This window comes from Strigops habroptila, chromosome Z (assembly GCF_004027225.2).
Source record: "Strigops habroptila isolate Jane chromosome Z, bStrHab1.2.pri, whole genome shotgun sequence".
Taxonomy (NCBI): domain Eukaryota; kingdom Metazoa; phylum Chordata; class Aves; order Psittaciformes; family Psittacidae; genus Strigops; species Strigops habroptila.
In genome coordinates this window covers 19,875,324-19,896,724 of record NC_044302.2, presented here as the reverse complement: position 1 = coordinate 19,896,724, position 21,401 = coordinate 19,875,324, and the positions used below count along the sequence as shown (strand labels likewise).

General features: G+C 41.4%; 1 protein-coding gene across 5 annotated transcripts in view; it reads left to right on the top strand.

Moving 5' to 3' along the window:
- Positions 1-1,767: 1,767 nt before the first annotated feature.
- Positions 1,768-21,401, top strand: part of LOC115619676 (UPF0183 protein C16orf70 homolog) — a 35,413-nt gene continuing 15,779 nt past the window's right edge. For 2 of the 5 annotated variants that reach the window (XM_030512355.1, XM_030512356.1), the window contains exons 1-6: positions 2,019-2,297; positions 7,095-7,177; positions 10,900-10,983; positions 15,369-15,412; positions 15,747-15,826; positions 20,266-20,360. In XM_030512355.1, coding sequence (XP_030368215.1) covers positions 2,234-2,297; positions 7,095-7,177; positions 10,900-10,983; positions 15,369-15,412; positions 15,747-15,826; positions 20,266-20,360 — 450 coding nt within the window. In that variant the 5' untranslated portion in view covers positions 2,019-2,233. Of the gene's footprint in view, positions 1,803-2,017; positions 2,298-4,497; positions 6,075-7,094; positions 7,178-10,899; positions 10,984-15,368; positions 15,413-15,746; positions 15,827-20,265; positions 20,361-21,401 lie in introns of those variants that run through there. The other 3 variants (XM_030512351.1, XM_030512352.1, XM_030512354.1) reach the window with 3 other exon arrangements.

Here is a 21,401-nt window from a genome sequence, read left to right as displayed (position 1 = left end):
TGGTTAAAAGTGACTGCTGGGGTATCCTTCATGTCCTTTTAAATAGGTGGGATATGCAAGATTTTTAGATAGGTATTTGTTCTCTTAAGTGCATGCCTCATGGATATCGTGCTATATATATATACACATGTATATAAATACATGCTGTAGTCGGAGCGCCGCAGGTGGCTCATGATGAAAGATCAGCCCATGCTCCTGGGAGAGGAAAGGCTGCTTTCTCTTTTTGAGCCATCAAGGATGTGTCAGAGGGCTGGGAGGAAGGGGAAAAGTTGGCAGCACCTCTGTGCTTTTCAGCATATTGAGATGTCACCGTGCTCGGATTTAAAAAAGGACATGAATAACAAATAGAGCAACGTGCAGCTGGCTTCAAGGGAAGCTGATTTCCCCAGGGCTCGCCCCACGCTGCACACATTGAAATCTCGCCTGCTTCAACAGCTCTGTCACCTGAACAGAGGTGCTGAGAAACGCAGTGTTTAGACCAGAGCCTGGCCGAGGTCCTGCTCCCAGATGGGACTGGGATTTCTTTCTTAACGCTTTGGTTCCCCCTGACAGTGATGCCCATGGGAAGTGGAAAACCTAGCTGAAATTTTCTGGTACTAAATATCAGAAACCCACAGTTCTGCGGTAAACTGCGTGAAAGGTTTTTCTTAACCGGTGTTTTCTGTCTCACTGCAGCATATTCCATGGGATGGATAGTCTGTGTGATGGTCCTGGCCTGCTGCAGACCTCCACTGGGATGTGGTGGGCACGTGGGATGCAGCCAGGCCAGGACTGAGCATCACCACCCCAAGGGATGCAGCAGAGGAGAGCAGACAGCAGAGAGGTATCACACAAAGATAAGCTTTTCTTCAACCACACTCAAATAAATGTGGAGAAAAGGTCTGATCCCCACTCAACCTGCCAACAGAAGGAATTACAGCCACTTCCAAACCCTCTGGACCCTCTTCACTTTCCAGCCCTACTTCAGTGGATGCTCACATCCCAAAGGCAAGTCTTGCCTTTTCTCGCTTACTTTTAATTCTCTTCTTATATTGGGCAACACTTGGCCTGGTGCCATTCATCTTGGGTCAAGTTGCTGCTGTGAAATGGGTGATGGTCTGACGTGGGGTGTCCAGGGTTGCATCAGTATCTCCATGTTTTGGGAGAGCTTTATTATCCTCGTTAGCTGTGTGGATGCTGCCGGCTTGCACGTGGTGTCTTCTGGGTCTGAGTAAAGCAGGTTCATGTGTGGTGACCACCACCCCAGGGGAAACATGGGTTTCTCTACGGACAAAGCACTGGGGTCGCAGTACCACTGTTCTCTCAAATAGCATTGCAAAGCCAATGACCTCCTTACGACTTTCTTCCTCACTGAGTCATTCCTGAGCTTGTTCTGGTAACTTTGCTCGTGTCACTGACTAATTTCTCCTTAGCTCTTTTTAACTCCACCCTGGCCTTTCAACTGGAAAAACTGGATGCAACTGGGTTGGTTTGGGTTTGGTGGTTTGTTTTAGGGTATTTTTTTTTTTTCTTTTAATCCTGAGTTTATGGTGGCGGGCTGTGGCACGATGTAATTAGGGCTGGTGGTGTAGCTCTGGCCGCAAGGACAGGGGGCGGCAGTGGGGCTGCACCCAGGACAGGCCTAAGTCTCCCTGGGCGGGACTCGAACCGCCAGCCTCCCCTTCTCCAAGCCGACACCTTCTCCTCCTCAACCACGGCCGGTGGGCGGAGCGTACCCTCTCTTGGCCACGCCCCCTCCCCGCCCCACGCGCGGGCTCGCCTGACGACAGCTGCAAAGCAGATTTTCAGCAGCCGCAAGTGAGGTGAGCCGCGGCCCCGCAGCGCGGTGGGGGGGGGTGGGTGGGTTGTACCCCGCACTCCCCTCGGCCGGCCCCGCCGGGGCGGGCGGCGGGACGGGGGGGGGTAGCGGTTCCGTTCCGCGGCGGGGCGGGCGGGGGCCGCGGCTCCTTCCCCCGGGGGGGCGGCGGCTGCCCGCGCGCGGTGCCCGGCCGAGCGGAGCCGTAAGGCGGTGTGTGGGGGGGTGGTGCTGGTGGCTGTGGCAGCCGTGCCCGCGCTCCCCGCTCCGCCCGGCGCCGGGGGCTCCGCTGTGTGCTCGGCGCTGCCCCCCGGGTGTCCGTCGGGGTCGGGGCACGGGCTGCCATCGAGCTTCGTTCCGTCCCGCTTCCTCAGAGGTCCGGCGCCGCGACCGGGTGACGTGCCGTGCCAGCCCGCGGCCTCCGCGCTACCTGAGCCAATGCTAGATCTGGAGGTGGTGCCCGAGCGGTCTCTGGGGAACGAGCAATGGGAGTTCACCTTGGGTAAGTGTGTGCCCCCACGTCCCCTGGGCATGAGCCGGTGGTTCGGGTCCCCCCGTGACCTCTGGGGTTTCTCCCAGCGCTGTCAGGGAGTTGCGGGAGTGAAAGGGAGGGAGAGAGTTAAAGCTCACCTTTTTCCGTCACTAAAAACACTAATTTATAAGCCCTGAGGATTTTAAGTCTCATTCTCAGGTTTTGCACGGTGTGCTGTGCTTTGTTCATCACCCTGTGTGCTCTCTTCTTTGTTTTCTTCTTTGTTTACCTTGTTTTGTCTTGCCTTGCTATCTTGGACTAGCAATGTTTTAAATGACTGCTAAAAGAGGAGGCACGTGTGTGCTGACTGTCACCTGAATATGTCAGGTGATTCCAGGCATCTTCAGCTGTGCTAATGTTTAACATAAATGCTGTGCTTTTTCTACACAAACCCTTCATAAATGAGTCGAGTTTCACAATTTCTTTCTGTCGTTGCTGAATTGCATCATTACAGTGGGCAGAGTAAACTCTAGAGAGCTTTTCTCTAGGTTAGATAACCAGTATTTCTCCCCACCAGTATTTTGTGTTTTTCACAGCTGCAAGAGGTCCTTCCCTACCAGTCATTGCTCTGTTTACTGCGGTGAGAAGGAACTTTTCCCCAGCTGTTGGAAATCTGTCTGGTGCTCAGCCCAGGGCACTTAAATGTGCAGTTGAAACTCAGTGTAGATTCATCAGATAACCTGTGTTTTTAAGCTGATACTGGTAGCCCTTAGCACTCTAGAAAATACTGTAGCTGTGACATTTTCAGAGTGATTGAGATACCAGTGTTGGTCTCTTGGTTTTCCGTCTTTGCTGTTGCTTTGTCTAGAGCACAGTTAATGGTAGTAGTAACAGCTAATGCAAATGGGGCTCTGCGTGGCAGCTGCCTGTATCTGCCAGAACTTGAATTATGCTGCTATTGCTGTTGTCACCTGTGACAGCAGCGGGGACAGAGTGTTCCCTAAAAACACTCTTACACTGCTGCCACAAGGTTGGGTTGCACTGAAGGAAGGGTGATGTGACCTGGAGTTGTTTACATGGAACCCATCGAACACAAAGCGCTGTTTATGCTGCTGTTAATGTTCATGCTGTACTTCAGAGTGAAGTACAACTTGATGGTTTCAGGGAGCATTAGAAATGCTTTTGGAGACTAATTATAGTACCTCATGTCCCACCCTTTGAAATATCGGTGGTCTCCTGATACTGCTAACATGTTACTGTGCTCTTTCAGATCTCTGAGACTTTCTATGGTCCTTTAGTGCCTCTATTACCTGAAAAGAAATGCCATCACAAATTATATGCCCTGACAATCTTCATAATATCATCTTCTCCCCATTCTCCTTATAAAAACCAAAAAAGGGAAGAGAGAAAACGATCTTGGTTTTCCCAGGAACCTCCAAAGAGCCCGTTAGTGCAATCTCATGGTTAAAATTATACACTGTGTCTCTGTCTGTGTGAACACACACAGACACATGCATAGATGTGGAGAGGGAGGAAACTCAGCTGTAATTCTTGGAGTAAACATAGCCACCATGTGATGTGTCTAATATATAATTAGCCTGACCTGCTGGTACAGAGCAGGAGGCTGACTAGGTATTAAGATACTTAACTTTGTCCTGTGATGTTGTATGAAAATTGTCCCTGCTGATAAAGCTGGTTGAGCTGTGTTGGTGGTAATGAGTCTGGAAGTGCTGGTGTAAATGAGGCTGTGGCTGCCAGCCGTATTTCACTCATGGTTTATTTAGGTCTGCTCTTAGCAGAACTAATGGCAGTATTCCTGAACTGCTGCTGACTCTGGCTTCCAGTATTGTGTCCACAATGGAGATGACTGAGGGGAAATGCCAGGAAAATTTTTTACATGAGTTTTTGGATTCTGTTTTTGGCTCTGGTGTTGACTCACTATGTGACCAGAGCATAAAAAATTCAAGCAAGGCTGAGTTTTGTGTTCAATTAGATACCTGTGTCACTGCACCTCTCGGGCTACATTCCTACTGTTTTAAACGAGAACAATTAAATACTTGTACTGTAGTGCCTATAGCTGTATTATTAGTGTTTGAGATGTATGGTTTCTAAAGCATACTTGCATGTTTCTTGCTTTTTATACTTTCTTTTCCTACTAAGTTTCGCTTCTTTTTATTTAATGCATTATGACTCATCTTCTCTTTTATTCTTTATTCACTCCTTTACCCCCATCCCCTTTAAGACGTAGCTTTACTACAGGCTAACACTTTGAGCCTTGTTATTCATGACCAGTGCATGTGAGAGGGGTGTCTTGTGCTGCTTGTATCGCTCCAGCGTTTAGAAAAGGGAAAAGTCTCCAATGAGAGAGTCCTAGCGCTGATCTTTGTGGGTGTTATTTGCCATGGCTCAGTTTGGTTGACTGTCCGATATGCTGGATACTGTTTGCTTCCCTGTTCCCCTGCCTGGTGAGCAGGGGAAAAAGAATTCTTTGTTTTCCTCCTTGACTGCAAAGGCTGATGAATGTTGAGGAAAAGGGGGTGGGGTGTGTATGTGTGTGTGTGTGCGTGAGAAGAGTGGAGAAAAATAACCCAGTTTCTTTACTCTTCCTTTGGCTCTCTGCTGATGGAGGCAAAGAGAGGATACTGGCTCCTCTGCATATGTTTTAGGTTCTGCAAACTGTTCTTGGAGAACTGAAGCTCCTCATTGCAGCTTTGCTGAGCAGCTGCGTGGCAAAATCTGCTCAATTCTCAGTCGTCGAATGCTGAACAAAATCAGTACATGTCCATTTGCTTGCAGCTTGAGAAAGCTCTGAGTGAGAGAGTCACATGAGCCATCTGTTTGCACACTTACCAACCCAAGATTGCATCAGTTTACATCGGACTACAGACTGGACTTCATGTTTGTGTGCACTTTTTTTAACTGCATGCTTTTTTACTGAAGCATTACCTGCTTCTGACACTGGGTCATTCGCTGGCTTTGCTTGAGCCTTTACCACTTGTTTGTTTTTTGAAAGAGCTCATGGTCTCACAAGTCTCCTAGAAATGCTGACTTTGAGAATTATTTTTATCCTTCTAAATAATCTTTACTTTTTTTTTAATCATAGCTTTTACTAGATTAAGAAATGTGAAACTTTTACAACAGCATCTTTGATCTAAGCTTCCTGCTGTTATTTACGTTTCTGTTCCATTTTGAAAATATTATCTAATACATAATAGGTGTCTCTTTAAAACTGAGCTGCTTAGGTTACAAGGCAACTGCTATTTCTTAGATAATACGAAGCAGTGCTGCTTTATTGTGTGTCTTTGTGCATTTTAATTTTATTACTGTTATTAAGCTAATAACTATTCTTTTTGATATTATGTAATCTTCTGGTGTATAATTTCTAGCTGCAAAAAAAAAAAAAAAGAATTGTTTTTCCAGGCTACTGTGACAAACAATCTCACAGAAACAGTTGTATATCGTATTTACAAATTTAATTAGTGTAGCGCTTATCTACAAGCCTGTTTTGCTAAAATTTGATTTCATAACTGCAGAAAAGCTGCAAGGTATAGGTGTGACAGGCTTGTAGTTTAGTGTGACAGTGAAAATATTGGTTTTTTTAGTGTTCTGCTAGAATTGCATTAAAGCAGTACCTACGGTGAGATTGGGGTGGGTATGTGATATATGGAGAGAGATATGGAGTTTTCTCACTTTGGTACTGTAGATAATGTCTAAAAGGTGTTTTGGAACATGATGTACAGTCTGAGTTTGAGAGGTGTAGCTGGTAACTAAAAATTTGAAGGCCTGAATTGTTACCTCAAGAAAAGTGTAAGTCCCATGGTAAATTTTTCCTAATCAAGGCAACTTTCTTGAGGTTTAAAAACTAGAAATAAAGAAGAATGGGGAAAGGAATGTAAATAAAATGTCAGATAACTAATCTAAATTGACTTGCAGTAATTAGTAGGGAAATAAAACTTCACAATTATGAGCTCATAACCTCTCTTTATAAAGGCTTGCTTTGAATCCAGGGACACGCTCACGTTTCATTTGGAAAGGCAACAAAGGGTTTAAGTGTGATAAAGGATGAGATGGTCTGGAGCTATTCTTCCTGCGGAATCAGCTGTTTCATTCCACTTTCAAAAATTTATAGCTGCAAAGATAAGATACACACTGAAGAAAAAAAAATGCAACAAAAAGGAGCCCTTGAAATCGTGTTAGAAAGCGAATGACTATTAAGCCTATTACTTCAACTGAACCAAATGGTTTAGTAAACTGAGAAGATAAAAGTTCCCTCCATGACACAAATGTAGCTGTATCAGCAGCTAATGTGGCCTGTTAGGTTGAAGGGAAATCATTTCCCCGCTTCCCTATTTTTATCTATTCTGCAGGACTGCTGAGTACTTTATCAAGCTTAATAGAGGGTGTGCCATAAAATGTGGTCTGGGAGCCTACTGAATGTGTAACAGAGTGCTCTAGTTGGCTCTAGTGCAGTTTGAAATAGGTTGTTGTATCAGTAACTGGATTGTTGACCCCCAAAAGTAGAAAATTTTGTGCATGGATTGTAGAAAGATCTGTGCTTTTTCTACCTAAACTTTGCTGTTTGATTTTGTTGCTAGAGGTACTTTTATATATGCCTAACAAATTGGGACATAAATAAGGACACTTCTGTTTCAGAAAAACAGGTTTGTGCTGATACTGTGAGTCAAGTAGGCTTATTTGTTGATTGCATACCTTTCTGTTGTAATGTCCTGTTTGCTGATGGCAGCTGTTACCTCATCTGTAACCTTTCTGTTAAAAAGCACTGTTAGCTGGTCTAGAACTGAGAAATCCAACTGTTTTTATTCACAGGAATGCCGTTGGCTCAGGCTGTAGCAATCCTTCAGAAACACTGTCGCATTGTCAAAAACGTCCAGGTTCTCTACAGTGAGCAGGTGAGTAGTGCATGGTCCGGCCGGGTCACTCACCTCCTTGTGTTGCAGAATTAAGGCGTAGGGGTGTATGCTGATATGGTGTCATGCTAACATACATATCATATGAAATGTGGAGCTATGTGAAATTGAATTACCCAATTAGCGCCACCACATCAGAGGTGTAGCTTTTAGAAGTTTCATGTCAAGTGTAATAATCCTCAGCACAGTGCAGTGATTTAACAGGTACCATTTTTGTATATACAGTGGTGGGGTAGTATTGTTTTTCCTTTAAGAAGGAAAATGTTCTGTAACTAGCTGGATAATTTAATTCTAGTCTTTTTATATTACCGTTGTCAAGAATTGCAGTATTTTTGAAGTACTGAAACCCTCACTACTTTACACTTTTGGTTCAGTGGTGATGAATCCCCTGAAAAGGCTTCCATACTTTGGATCTGCAGAAAGTGGATGCAGTAATTTCAACCAGCTATAGATGTGTTGATCTTTCTTCATAACTAGCATTAAGTTCCTAGTGCGTTTGACTTCCAGCAAAAAGGGGACTAGAAGTGAAACCTTTCTGCTAGATCAAATAAAATTAAGGAAGTGGAAGGGAAGAGGAGATTGGGCAAAGGAGGATTGTGACTCTCCAAATGTGTATTATGTGAAATGCATGTTAATCAGAAGATGGTATTCATGTGTCATAGATTATAGATCTTTGCATCAGGAAAAAAGCAAAGTGCTAGAATGTCAGCTTGTATCAAAATACTGATTGAGGCAATCAATGCTGAGTGGCTAAGGAACAAGCTAGACTCTGACGTTTAATGCTGGATGCATAGTTGACATAACCGACTTATCTTTTTTTGTTTCATATTATGTAGATTTATGGGGTTTATGATGACTGAATTGCAAATTGAAAACCTAGCTCCATGTACTTAATGCATGGGAGCATCTGTCTGGCAGCGAACGCATTCCTTGGTATTTGTATGCTTTGGGGTTTTTCTTACCATGGTGCATTCCAGAATTATTTTTTGATTGGCTTAGATAAATGGTGGCATTACTGATTCCTCTCAGGTGTGTAGAATCACAGAAAGATTAGTGGTCCAGTGCTAGAAAGCAATGGCTTTTTAAGCGTCTTGGAAAGCTGCATTGTGCTTGACCATGTACACTGCATTTGTATTCTGTTTGGGGGGTGTTAGAGGTTTTCTTCCCAGACGGTAATAACTGTAATGGTGTTTTGAACATCTGCGTAGTCTAACAAAATAGTAGTTCTCAACTTTGTGGAATAGTTGTGCTGATGACATTTTTTTCCCCTATAATTCCAATTCAGTTTCTGATACTGGTGCAATTTTTTTCCACATGCCACTCCATGTCTGGCTATATCCTCACCTGCATACAGAACATCATGCACTTCATTAGCAGCCAAGCACAAAAAGCTGCTGCTGCAGATTAAAAACGTTAAAAAACTTTGCCATGCACAGCTTTTGTGTAGCTAAGCTAATACCTGAGCAGCTTTCATGTCTTTCATATTTGTATTCTAAAAGAATGTCTTTGAGTGTAGTGATCAAATGTTATTTAATGTTGTTGCATGTAAAGCACTGAATTTCTGATCCTGGAACTCCAGCAGCAAGTACTTCCTTTCAAAACTTTATATGACAATTAAATGCAATTAGATTTGCCCATGGCGCTCTTTTAAACTTGACATAAATGGGATGCCCAAACTGTGCCAAAAAAGCTTGATGAACCCTTTTCTGTGACTAAAGAATTTCAACTCCTTTTTGGTCCGTTTAAGTAGGGTACTTAATTGCCTTTGTATGTTTTCCTAAGCCTCTTCCTCTGGATTTGTGTGATGGGATTGTTCAGTGATAACAGTTTTGCCTGCAGCTTTATGTAGATTAGCAGTGTAACCATGCATCTGTGTTCCTTCCTTCAGGAAGGACTCTCCTGTTGCTTCCTGGCATCATCTTTTGTACTTGAGGTTCTGTTTTGTGTATGAAGTCACACAAACTAAATTTGTGCCCTTGAAACTCTTCTTCTGTTAGAAAATATGCCAGCATAGAACAGAAGCGATTTGCTGTACCAATTACCAAGCTCTTCCTCAGATGGTGGTGGTGATGGGTTTTTTTCCCCACCACTCAAAAGTACTTGTAATGCCCTCATTAATTTTGGAATAACACTAAGAAAGTTCTGCATAGAACCCAATGAAATGCAGAGCATATCCCATATCAGAAGAACTCTGTTGGTGTATTTAAATGCCATATGACACATAGGGTTTTTGCTCTATCTGTAGCCTTTCTAAATTAGATTTATAAGGGATTTAAAAAAAGACCATCAGGATCGACATTAGACCTTTTTATCTCAGGATCATGGCTATATTGCAATGCTGCTTCAATTCCACACAGTATAATAAAGGTTTGCCAGCAGTAGTGAAGTGTCAATGCCACTGTGCAGGGGGCTGTGAAGATTTCATTTAGAAGACAGCCTATATACCAGATCTCTGGTGTTCAGTTCAAGATGAGCTTAAACTGAACTTGCTTCAGGAAAAGCTACTGGGGTGACCAAGGGGAATGGGAAATCTGCATCACAGGGGGTTGAAAGCCCATGGCTTGTTTTGAGCTAGCAGTGTGAGGTCTAGGATCTGATTACTTCAATATATGGTTTGGGAAGGGGCAGAGAATGCATGTGAGAATGCCTAAGAAGTATTCAGGCTAGAAGACAGTGGTCACGTGAGAATAAAGAGGTGAGAGAATGTAGGGTGAAAATTAGACTTCTGACAACCAAAACACAGACATTCTCCCAGTGGAGCAAACGGGAGAATACAGTTTTTAAGATGGCTTATACTTAATTCATAAAAAGGGCTGTATGGTGTGTCTGCCTGCATTAGAAGCCTGTATATGCCCTAGATGTCCCATCCCCATTCTGTCTTTTGCTAGGTAACTGCTAGGCGTGATTCCTTTTCTTTTCTCCGCTGGGAGACAGTCGTGGAGGGTAGAGCTTTTTGAAGGAAATGTGCTTTAGGTGGCACACGATCACATTGCTGAATTAGGGCCAACCGACTGTGTACACGTGGATTGTACTGGTACAGGAGTGAGCAGCTTCCGCAGTGTTGCAGCAGACTGAGATGGTGCAGATGCTATAGAGACACCAGTGAAGCTGGTGGAATGTCTTCTATAGACTCCAGCAGACTGCAAATTAAGCTTTTAGTTGTTATGATTCACAGTAACTAAGGAAACCTGAATTCCCAACAGAAGAGTGTGAAGGCTTCCTTTTGAAAAAGGCTGTGACAGTATTTCAGTTGTGAAGTGGAAAGCCCTCTCACCATCCTTTTGTTAAGTGTATGTTTGGTTCTGCTGTGAGACTTGGTGAGATGGGCTGTTATTTTTGTGCACCAAGAATACAACACTGTCCCTGCATGATGTCTCTGATGCTGAACTTTGAATGCTAATTTTCAAGGTGGGTTTGGTGTTGTCCCCCCTACCTCCAGTTAAAGTAATGGACAACCACCCTTTTGGGAGTTCTTGTGTATCTTATGCAGGCACTTTGTTGTCTTTTCATAAGGGAACTGAGGGGGTGAGAGGTTTGTCCAGATATATTTTTGTTATGCTCATTCATTGAACAGTGGTTGTTTTCTGAGGACATTTTTGTTTTTTCAAAGTAACCAGTTTATACTTCTACAATGATGTATATCTTAACAAAGGAGCCTTGAAATTAAAAGCCTAACAGCTGTTTTTTGTTTGTTTGTTTTACAGTCACCTCTTAGCCATGACCTCATCCTTAACCTGACTCAGGATGGAATCAAACTGCTGTTTGATGCTTTCAATCAGAGACTTAAGGTAATAAAACACCATTCCTGCAAACCAAACAATGCAAGCCAAAACCCTAGGATATGTTGATGCTTAACAGAGCATAAGTATATGGTTCCTTCAGGCATTTAATTTGCTATATATAGTGCTCTCTTGTGTTAATGAACTGCATTTTGTCAGTTTGGAGGTTACATCTTTGTTTATAGGATTAAGATGCTTACATTGTACTGGGGCCTGTAAGTATGCCATAGTCTCACTTGTCCATCTTGTCTGAAGTTGTAGCAGAAGCTGCTTCCTCCTATTCTTAGTTTTCAGTTGAGTTAGGTTCACAGAGTACTCCCGTGGCCGCAAGTGCATGCTTTCTCTCAGAAAGCCCCATTCAGGCCTGTTGTGAGCAACTGCCTCCTGCTCTGACTTTGGTTTGTTCTGGATGAGTTTTTATTCTTGTGATCAAAGTCCTCAGCTCAGCGATTCTGCTTCATAGAATCATAGAATGGTTTGTGTCGGAAAGGACCTTAAGATCATCCAGTTCCAACCCCTTTGTCATGGGCAGGGACACCTCCCACTAGACCAGGTTGCTCAAGGCCTTGTCCAACCTGATCTGCTTCTGTGCTTTTAGGTGACCACATGTTCTGCTTCTCTCTAAGGTGTTTTCTGTAGTTACAATGTAAAATGAAGGGCAGGCTGGTCACTAATCTCGCATGGCATATATGTTGACAAGAAGCTTGTTATGAAAGCGGTATGTTTCGTCCATACAAAATGAGAGACTGACATTTTGAAATAATTTCTTAACTGAAACACTTAAAATACCTATATGTAATATCTTAGTTACTCAGGGTGGTCCCTGAGTAGGACCAGCTGTGCTGAACAATTGTCACTGTGGTTCTCATTGGTGTGCATAAATTACTCTGTGACCAAGGTGTTGATTTGGCTAATTGGGTGAGAGTATCCTGCTCTAACAGCCACACTATTTAACATCTGAAAGCAGAAGTGTGGGGTTGAATGTGATGCTAAAAAATGGAATGCTTACCCTTTGGGTAACTCTGCAATATGGTGCTTGCATCTATACTTCCAAGCTTTGGAACAGTGCTAAGTGTAGCTGTTTTCCCGTTACTCATGTCTCCAATAAAACCAGCAGCAAAATGTCAGCCCTGTGCTTTATCCCCAGAATGACTGTATGAGCGTAGCAGTATGCTATCAGCTGAAACTTGAGCTCTTCCTGTGCTTTAAATGTATCTATAAAATTGTTGAATAGCAACCCAAATGAGTAAATGTTGGAAGTACGTATTTCTCCATTAATAACCTGTAACACTGTGGTATGTTTGTATTTTTCTGTTTCAAAATCTGTTTTATATTAACTATAAAAATATACATTTTTGAAGAAGAAATTTCAGTTCAAATTGAGTTCAGATGGGGGGCAACTGTGTGCTTTTTTACCAGATTTCAGTTTGGAATTGCCTGATGGTAGTTTCTCTTCATTAAGTCATCCTGTAACAATGAGAATTTATTTTTTTTTTTTTATCAGATGGGCTTTATCAGTGTAAGCTACACCTGCTGTACAAAACTTTTCCAAAATATATTTAATTCTTAAGGAAACGGAACTCAAAACTGACATAACACTTCAGGTGCCTGGCTTGCTTACTGGTGATTTTTGAAGTGGTGCAATCTTGTAGTGTTTTTGACATGCTCTAACTAGTGTATGCCATATCTCTTCAGCTCCAGTGCCTGAGGGTTTGACTTTGTCATTTCAATGCCCAGTGTTCTAAGAACTGTGCTAGAGCTTTTCCTTCTCCACAATGTGTTTTAAAATTTGTTTTAAAGAAAGAAAAAACAACTGCTTCTGGTATGTGTTTTTAGGTTTTTTAAAAAACAAAACAACCAAACCAATCTTTCCTGGTATGTTGTGGCTCAGTGGTCTAGTGATACCTCTGTTTAACTATGAGGAGTAAAGCTCTGCAAATGCATACAATGCTATGATAATTTTGTCGTTTTCAGATAACCTTATGGAAGAAATTCTATGGGCTCAGTTCAGAATTGAGCAACAGGACCAGTTAAAGAACAATGTAGCTGTAGAATAAGTAAAATGCCTGTTTTCAAGTTTGTATGACTGTTTTCAGTGTTGCTCTGCAGCACTGGAAAAATCAGGATGCTTTTTTTCTTTGCTTTGTGTGGTGTTTGGTGTTTTTATTTAATACACACTTGCTATTACATTTAGTTGTGAAAAAGAGGTTGAAATACTGGCTACTAAAGTGGGAAATCTTGACAAACCCAAAGAAGCTGGTGCAGGAATAAAACCATAGCAATATTCCTAAAAAGTTTCTGCCCCTTTTTTTCAGGGAGGGAAGGTTTGTGTATAGTCTCTGTACTCCCTTTCAGCAGAGTGCTCACCAGAGCACAGCAGGAGATGTGAGCTAACGGGAAGGAGCAGATCCAGGATCAGGTTCTGAAAACATTGTTATGAATTTTAGCAACAAGGTCTCTCGCGCACATTCCTTCTGGGGTGGAAAAAGAGTTAGACTTCACAGTGTTTGTCTGTTATTGCTCGTTAGTAGTAACCTGAACATTTGTTTATGAGTCTTACGTGGTAGTAATTATCAACACAGAGAGTGTGACAAAGCATCAGGTTTTACTCATTTAAACCACCTGCCTTCTGGCTGTGTAGTAAACCCATTGCTGAATAATCCTTAGTCTTCTCAGGTTTTGTTCCTCTGCCCATAGAATCACATCAACCCTTTTGTCAGTGTAGCTTCTGTAGTTTAAAAGATAAATCCTTTTCTAGTGCTATGTCCCATTGCAATTTCTTCAATACTTCTCACTCCAGTAATGCCCAGGACAGGGATGGGGAATTCTGGGGGCTGGGAGTGGTGTGCACTGTGACTCTATTTTCAAAAACATTTTTGGGGGGGTGGGCGGGAAGATGATGTGCAGGGTCACATAAAAATACAAAATCATTTCTAGCTTTTCATAATAGTAGCCTTTGTTTTTAACAAGCTGTTCAGTAAAGAAAACCTGGACATGTCAAACTGCATTTGTATGAAAATACTGGATAACCATTTTTTTCCAAGAAGCATAATTCAAAGTATATTTATTGAGAAGAAATATTTGTTTGCTGCTTTTTATGTTATGCCAGAATGTTCATTTGTTACTTGCTTTGTACTTTGCTTGTTGCTAATATCCTGAAATATGTGGGCTTCTGAGAAAACAGTGCTTCAGAGAACTCTTCCAACTTTTTATGAGTAAACAGCGTACTGCTAAATGTTGATTTTTTTTTTTTTTTTTTTTTTTTTTTTTTAAGTATATATGGTGGTTTAAACATGGTGAGTTGTTTTATTTAGGGTTACTTGCTGGGCATCTCCCCAGACCAGGACTTCCTTCTTAGCTGGTGATATTTTTAGGCTTTAAAGTCACATTTGGTAGCAAGCTCCCTAGGGAATTCTTTTTATTCTAGCTGAAGAGTGAGTCCTTTCTAAATCTGCCAGTGATCTGTTGGAGGATTATACAAAGCAATAAAAAGTGCTCTACCTTTTCTTTACAGCAGTTACGATGTACTCTTACGTGTCTTCATTTTCCTGCTGACACAGCAACACATATGTAGGGTGGAACAAGTTTGTGTTTAACCACAGTTACTTGCCAAAAATGATCTGCCTAAAGCCCAGTCGAGCCTCAAGATCCAGCAGCAGTCACATGAAAATCATAGGAAATCAATCTCAGATGCATGTTTGCAGTAATGTATTCAGAATGAAGAATCAATATTTAATATCTGCAGAGAGAGGAGCTCCTCAGAATATTCAATAAGGTCTAAAATATTTAATAAATATCGGAACTAGGTATTATGGCTTGCTCTGATTATTTGTGGGTTGCTCCTCTGATTATCTTCCGTAATGCTTGGAGGGATTGTTAGGTACCTCTATATAGTATTCACATGGAATACTACTTAGTTTTGCCATGTTCATCTTTTGCTTCAGAAGGAGTTGAAAGGTTAGAACAGTGCAGTCAGTAATAGGACCTGCCCAGGCGTTCTTCAGGGTAGTAAGAGCAACCCAAGGAATGGCCTACTGATTAACATTCATTAGAGGATTCCCTAATTAACTAACCTTTGCTATTAGCTTCCTTTAAACTTACTTGCAGAAATAAGATGCTAATGCATTAGTGTAGAGATTACTTTGTACAGGTCAGTGCTGATTTACACAGGATCTGGAGGTGCTGTACTGAACCCACAGTTGTTCTTCAGTACTTGTTTCCATTGCTGAGTCAGTTTTTGGAGTTCCAGGTGTCTCAGTGTGATTTATGCTAGCAGAATTCTGTTAAGGATGGGAGTGAGCAGCACTAACTAGTCTTGCCTGTTGACAGGAATTTGCCTCTATAATGATTCGCAGATGTGTGAAATATGGTCATGTTTGTTTGCTGTGTTTCAGGTGATTGAAGTTTATGACTTGACTAAGGTGAAGTTAAAATATTGGTAAGTGATCTAAGACCTCCCTTGGTTACAGTGACTGGTTTCTGTCATTTTATTAATCCTGAATTAATTTTTTCAATCATTCTTGTTAAAAAACAAAAACAAAAAAAAAGCCAAACAAAACCAAACGATGACAAAAAAAAAACAGTCAAAAAGGAACGTAGATAATCATCCTTTCTTGAATGCAGCACTTGGTTAAATCACCACTTTACTTTTCCCTTCTGTCTTGGAGACTTCTTCCAATTTAGATGTGGTTAATTTACTAATTGCCATTAGTAAATGTTTGTAACATCCATTCAGTATTCTTAAGGCAGATTAATTTTGTTTTCTTTTCCAGTGGTGTCCATTTTAACTCTCAGGCAATTGCTCCAACCATAGAACAAATTGATCAGTCGTTTGGAGCAACACATCCAGGAGGTAAGCCAAAGTATTTGAGAAGCTCACCTAGACTGACAGGCTTCTTTCTAGGAAGTCTTTCCTGTATGTCTGCTTAGAGAAATGTGTAGACACTGTTGTCAAATGATGTGAAGTTGTGTTCCAAAATGTTTGTATTCTTATAGCTGGGATATTATGTAATACGTACTGTAAATTTAATTGTGACTTTCTGGAAGTGCAGAAGTGAGGCAGAGAGTCATTGGCACAGAATGGTGTGTTCAGATATCGTTAATGATCTGTTTTGAACTGCCAGTACCAGAAAACATTGAGCTTTGTTGTTGCTGCTGCTGTTTTCCTCCATTCTTATGCATGGTCAGCTCCAAGTGTCCTTAGGGATTAAGGATACCATGGATGTACATTTGCGCTGATCTCTGCTCGGAGTCAGCCAGGGCTCAGGCTCAAAGCTTTGAGAATATGGTTGAACTACTGCTAAGGCAGGATCAAGTCTGAGCCTGTGTATAACTGGCTTGCATTTCCCTGCACCTCCTTCCTGTTACTGGGAGCAGTGGGAAGGTGTGAAGCCAGCCTACGTGCAACATGACCAGCACCAGGACAAGTTTAATTAACCTGACTGAACCCACTCTGACTCTTTCACAGCTACATGGCTGTTCACAAGCTCTGAAGCAGGAAAAAGACTACCTTTAAGCTCCTTGTTTACATACGAAAATGAAAAGTGTATTTCAGGGGTTTATTAGGTGATGAAAATAAGCTAGTGGTGAAACTTTGAAGAGGATAGTTAGAGTTAAAACTACTCAGGAACCCTCAAGAACTGGAGCCACAAACTGGCATAACAAGAAAGAACATTAACTCCATATAGGCAAGATGCCCTTTTTAGAGCATCACTTTCTATTTTTAGCTGAACCCCAAGTCCATTTGCAGTAGTTAGGCTGATGCCAAATAAGCTGGTGTTCTTTGTGATTAATGGTGGCTGCATATCCAGTCTTTGTCCCTGTTCTCTGCAGACAATCTCTTGCACATTACAGAACAGGATTTATTAACTGTGGAGGGTCATGTGGCTGAAGTAATATCATTACATAAAAGCCTGCTGTAGTAGATGAATATCAGATGGAGATAAATGAAGCTTGGAGGATTTCTAGTCATAATATTCCAAGGACCAGACCTGGCCTTTTGAAACTTCACTTCGGTCATTTCCTCTTAGGCAGAAACTCTGAGGTCTGTAGCTAGATCTGTTATGGAACTAGTCCATGCAAGAAAGTATGTAGTATTTAGGAAGGGTGAAAGTGGTTCCATATCCTTGGCAGTTTATAAGCGACGATGGTTTACTTGCAAATATTCACAGGTTAAGTGCTTGCAAAATTGTGATCTTATGAATGATAAAAAGACCTACTCAGCTGTAAGCATTGCTTATGATAGGAATAGCATGGTTTATTACTACATAAAATTGTATATAAGCACTTAAAACATAGATTGGCACCACATGTCCTCATGCTCAATTTGCCAGATTTTGTGTGCCTGTCATACTCAATTAAGAAAACTTGTACACTTTACTTCATCTGATGATAGTTTTTCATAACATCTTTTCATCCAGTGGCATGTAGATATGAAAATGTATTTATTAAAATGTTGCCTCTATTATCACTTCACTAGTGCATTTACCTATTCAGTTTTCTCACTGGAAGTTCAGTATCTTCCATTAGCAGCCTACTTAGCAGAAGTAAATGCTGTGTTTTAAGCTGCCTGTCATAATATGATACAGTTTGGACTGTATCATGCAATGCAAGTTTTTGATAAGTCTTTTTTTTTTCTTTGAGTTTTCTGAAACAGAAAAGGCAGAAAACAGAATGGTTTTCAGCATGTGCAAGGGATGATGGCTGTGCTTTCATGTCCCATAAAAATTTGAGCTAGGGTGAGGATAGAAAGGTGGGAAGAGAAACCTTCCTCTTAATGTGACCGAAGTACCAGATGCCAGGTTTCATGAATGAGAGTATGACATAACCACTCCTTTTCTCCTCTGTACTAATAGTCCTCCAAAACCCCAATGCAAGCTCTGTAAGTTAAAGAGTCTGTTGTTGTTTATCTCTATGTTAACCTCCACTAGAACTTCAAACAAAATGTTGTCTTTCACTTAAACCCGAGGTGGTTGCAGCAGAGCTTTCCTGCAACAGGATACAGTGGGAATTTCAAAATGTATTTCAAAAGGCTAGCAACAATTTTGTGTTGAAACCGACCTTCAATGAGCAGTTTTGGTTTTGCCAAATCAGTGGTTTTAAAAAAGAAGAGTCATCAGGAAAATTGCAACCAGCTTCATTACTTTTTGGCTAATGTTAGTATGAAATGTTGTAGTGTCTTTGTCATGGGCCTGATTGAAATATAACCACTTTGGAGGTCAATAGCATTGTCAAAACCAAGATTTGATCCCACATGTCCATGATTCTCTGACCTGACCTCCTGCTCTTGCCAGAGACGTTTGCTCTTGCCAGTGGTTCTGCTGAAATCACATCCTGCTCTGAGTCCTCGTGGATGTGGCTGTTCGCCAAAGTGCCATTCAGCATAGATGAGGGCTGTGGGATTGAAAGGAAGTCATAAGGTAGAAGAAAAAAGCATCCTTCCCTCCTGCCACAGTGGCTTTGCAAGGATGGGGGAGGGGGGTCCTGTCTTTTAGCTCTGTAACTCTAGGAGACTTCAGAGGTTGCTCAGGCTCCCCTGAGGTGCTGGAAAAGTCTTGCTGGTGTCAGTGGCCTGGAAGGCAAACTCTTTCCCTTTCCCTTACCCAGAGTGCAGCAGCAAAACAGCAGTCTTTCTGCTTCTATCTGCAGAGTACCTGTGTAGAAAATCAATACATTAAAAAATGAATGAAATAAACATGAAAAGGCTTACCTTGTTCAGTCCTATGGTTGTGACATATGGTCCTTAGGGCAACATGAGAGAACTTCCTGAAGATAAAAACATTCCTTGCCCTTTAAGCCTAAGCATCAACAAACATTGCAGGGGATGGGAACTGATGCGATTTGTATAATCAGATATCGCACTTGGCATGACTAGGGGAAAAACACTTCTCCAGCTGGCTGTGGGCTTTGGAAAAGATGCATCATAATTTATCACATGAGATTTGTGTAATTTTCCTGCTGATCAAAACATTTCCCCCTCCCCACAGGGTTTCCTTTGAGTGACAAGCAGGGAAAATGCTCTTAACCAACACAATCTGCAGAAAAGACAAATGATTACTTTTGAAAGCTTAATGCTTATTGCTCAACTATTATTATTCTATCCTGGGTGGTCTGGCATTGTCTAGACATCTTGTGGCATGTCTCTCAAGTTGAACATTTGAAAGGCACTTTGGGATGGGGGAAAAATATATATTTATATGCATTTTTCTCTCTACACTATGTCATCTTAAATATAAAATTGTAAGGGAAAAAGGGAATATTGAACCAATTTCTCGTGGTAAAGTGGAAGAAAGCAGCTTCTCTTGTTGGAGTGTTTTATTGTTCTTTAGCCTCTGCTGTTTTCAAACTGTTTTGCAAATGAACCAGCTTCTGTGTCTTAAAAGAACATTGCGTTCCCTGCAGTGGCTACTGGGCGCAGGTTGAAGTTTGGGAACATCAATCCCAAAACTGTTCCCAAGCTCCCAGTCTGCTGGGATTGTTTTTAAGCTTTCCACAGTCTCACAAAACAGTATGTCTTGTTAGAGTAAGTAGTGGCATGACTTTTATTGCTGTTTATAGTTGATGTTGTGCAGTTTATTGCAGTAAATCAGGAGGTCTTGTGAGGTGATGACATCTGGAAGTCCGTGTGTGTTCTGATTTATTACTGCTCTTTGTAAAAGCTGACCCATCAGCTGCTGTTTCTGGTGACACTGCTTAATTACTGCTGTAAGTGGTCTAGGACCTGTGTGTAGGAAGCATTTCCTTCTTGTGCCATGTTACTTGGGAATGTGAGTAGCTGAGCTGGGACACACAGGCAAGCGCCTCTGCTAGGAAGAGTGGCAGGCAGGTACGTGTGAGCTCCTGCTCAGGAACGTGCTTTCCAGTGGTACGAAATACGGAATTTGTCAGTGCTCTGGGCACATTGGTCTGAAAAGACTTTTCTGGTTAATATTGTCCAAGTGTTTCACATAACAATGAATAGAATTGTTTTGCACTTCTTAGTGTCTGTTTAAACTACTTTAGGAATATTAAGGTGTAATTGATTGTGCGATATTGTATAATTGTATCATTAGGAATAGGCTTGTGCCTACAGGCTTGCCTAGCCAACTCTAATGAATCTAGAGTTTCTCATATTGCCATGTTTCTACTGCAAGAAATTAAAAGCAAAACTATTAATTGTCTGGTGTAATTGTGTTCCTCCTGCATTTTGAGACGTCGTAAATTCATTGGGGTGATGAAAGTGCTATTACATCTGAACTGGAGAATTCTTAGTTTATTTTGGTAACTCTGTGTTTATTTTCTTTTCCCTTTTAGTGTATAATTCAGCTGAGCAGCTCTTTCACCTCAATTTCAGAGGACTCTCATTTTCTTTTCAGTTAGACTCCTGGACTGAAACTCCGAAGTACGAGGTCAGCAATCTTTCTTAGTTAATGGATAGTCTTTTTGCCTCTATGGTACTTGCAGAGTAACACCTACTGCGTGTCTCGCCTGCAAGCAGAAGAAACCAGTAATTTGAAAGGAATTTAACTCCTCAGTTGTGCTCTTATTCATGCTGTGTAATCATTTTGAAGTTAAAAATTTTCTTCCTTTTAGCAGAAAGCATATGCTTAGAGGTTTTGCTTGCATCATGAAGTGGGACTAGCAATTCTGTTATTGAAAGGAGTCTGCTAAAAATACGAGTGCTGTCTATGCAAATACATAAATATTAAGCAGTCAACTGGAAGGCTGTTCTTTTATCAGATATTTTTAAATCTCATCAAAGTGATTATGTAACTGATCTAGGGTAGAGTTCGTAAAATACATTTTCATCTTAAGTGTCCTTCAGCATGAGTGATTTTAGAAAGCCAGATGAATGGGCTTTATTTGTAATGCCTGTTTGCATATTCACCAAATGTTCAGATGAGTTACTGAATAATTGAACATGTTGTTGTGTTCTCTAACATCTTTGGAAATCAATGTCTGTAGTGGAAACAAGATGAGGCCTCTGTGATTTCCACCTATGCTAACAAAAATGTATGTATAACTTTTGTGTGAGGATGGAAAGGTTCTCAGTTGTATTACCTAGTCTTACCAGTTAAAATGAACACATGCTGTATGGTATTAAAATAAAAAGGCACATATAAAGAGCCAAAGCAAAGTGGGAGAAATCAACCAACATGATGACACATGTTTCATGTTACAGCCTGATTCTTCAGTAGTTGTGTGTTGACATGTGAGAGAGCAGGGAGTAGGTAACTGGGGGAAGTTATTATTTAGCAGTTGTGAAGGTCAGCTGGTTTTCAGGAATATTAGAAAGTAAATAGAGACCTAATAAGCCAAACAAAGAATGTCCCATCAAAGAGTAGTTGCCTTTCGTACAAGAGGTCCCAAGGCATTTATGAATTAAATGGCTGAACTGCTAAGAAAGTCAATTGCTATACCAAAGATTTGAAAAGATCATAAAGTATCTC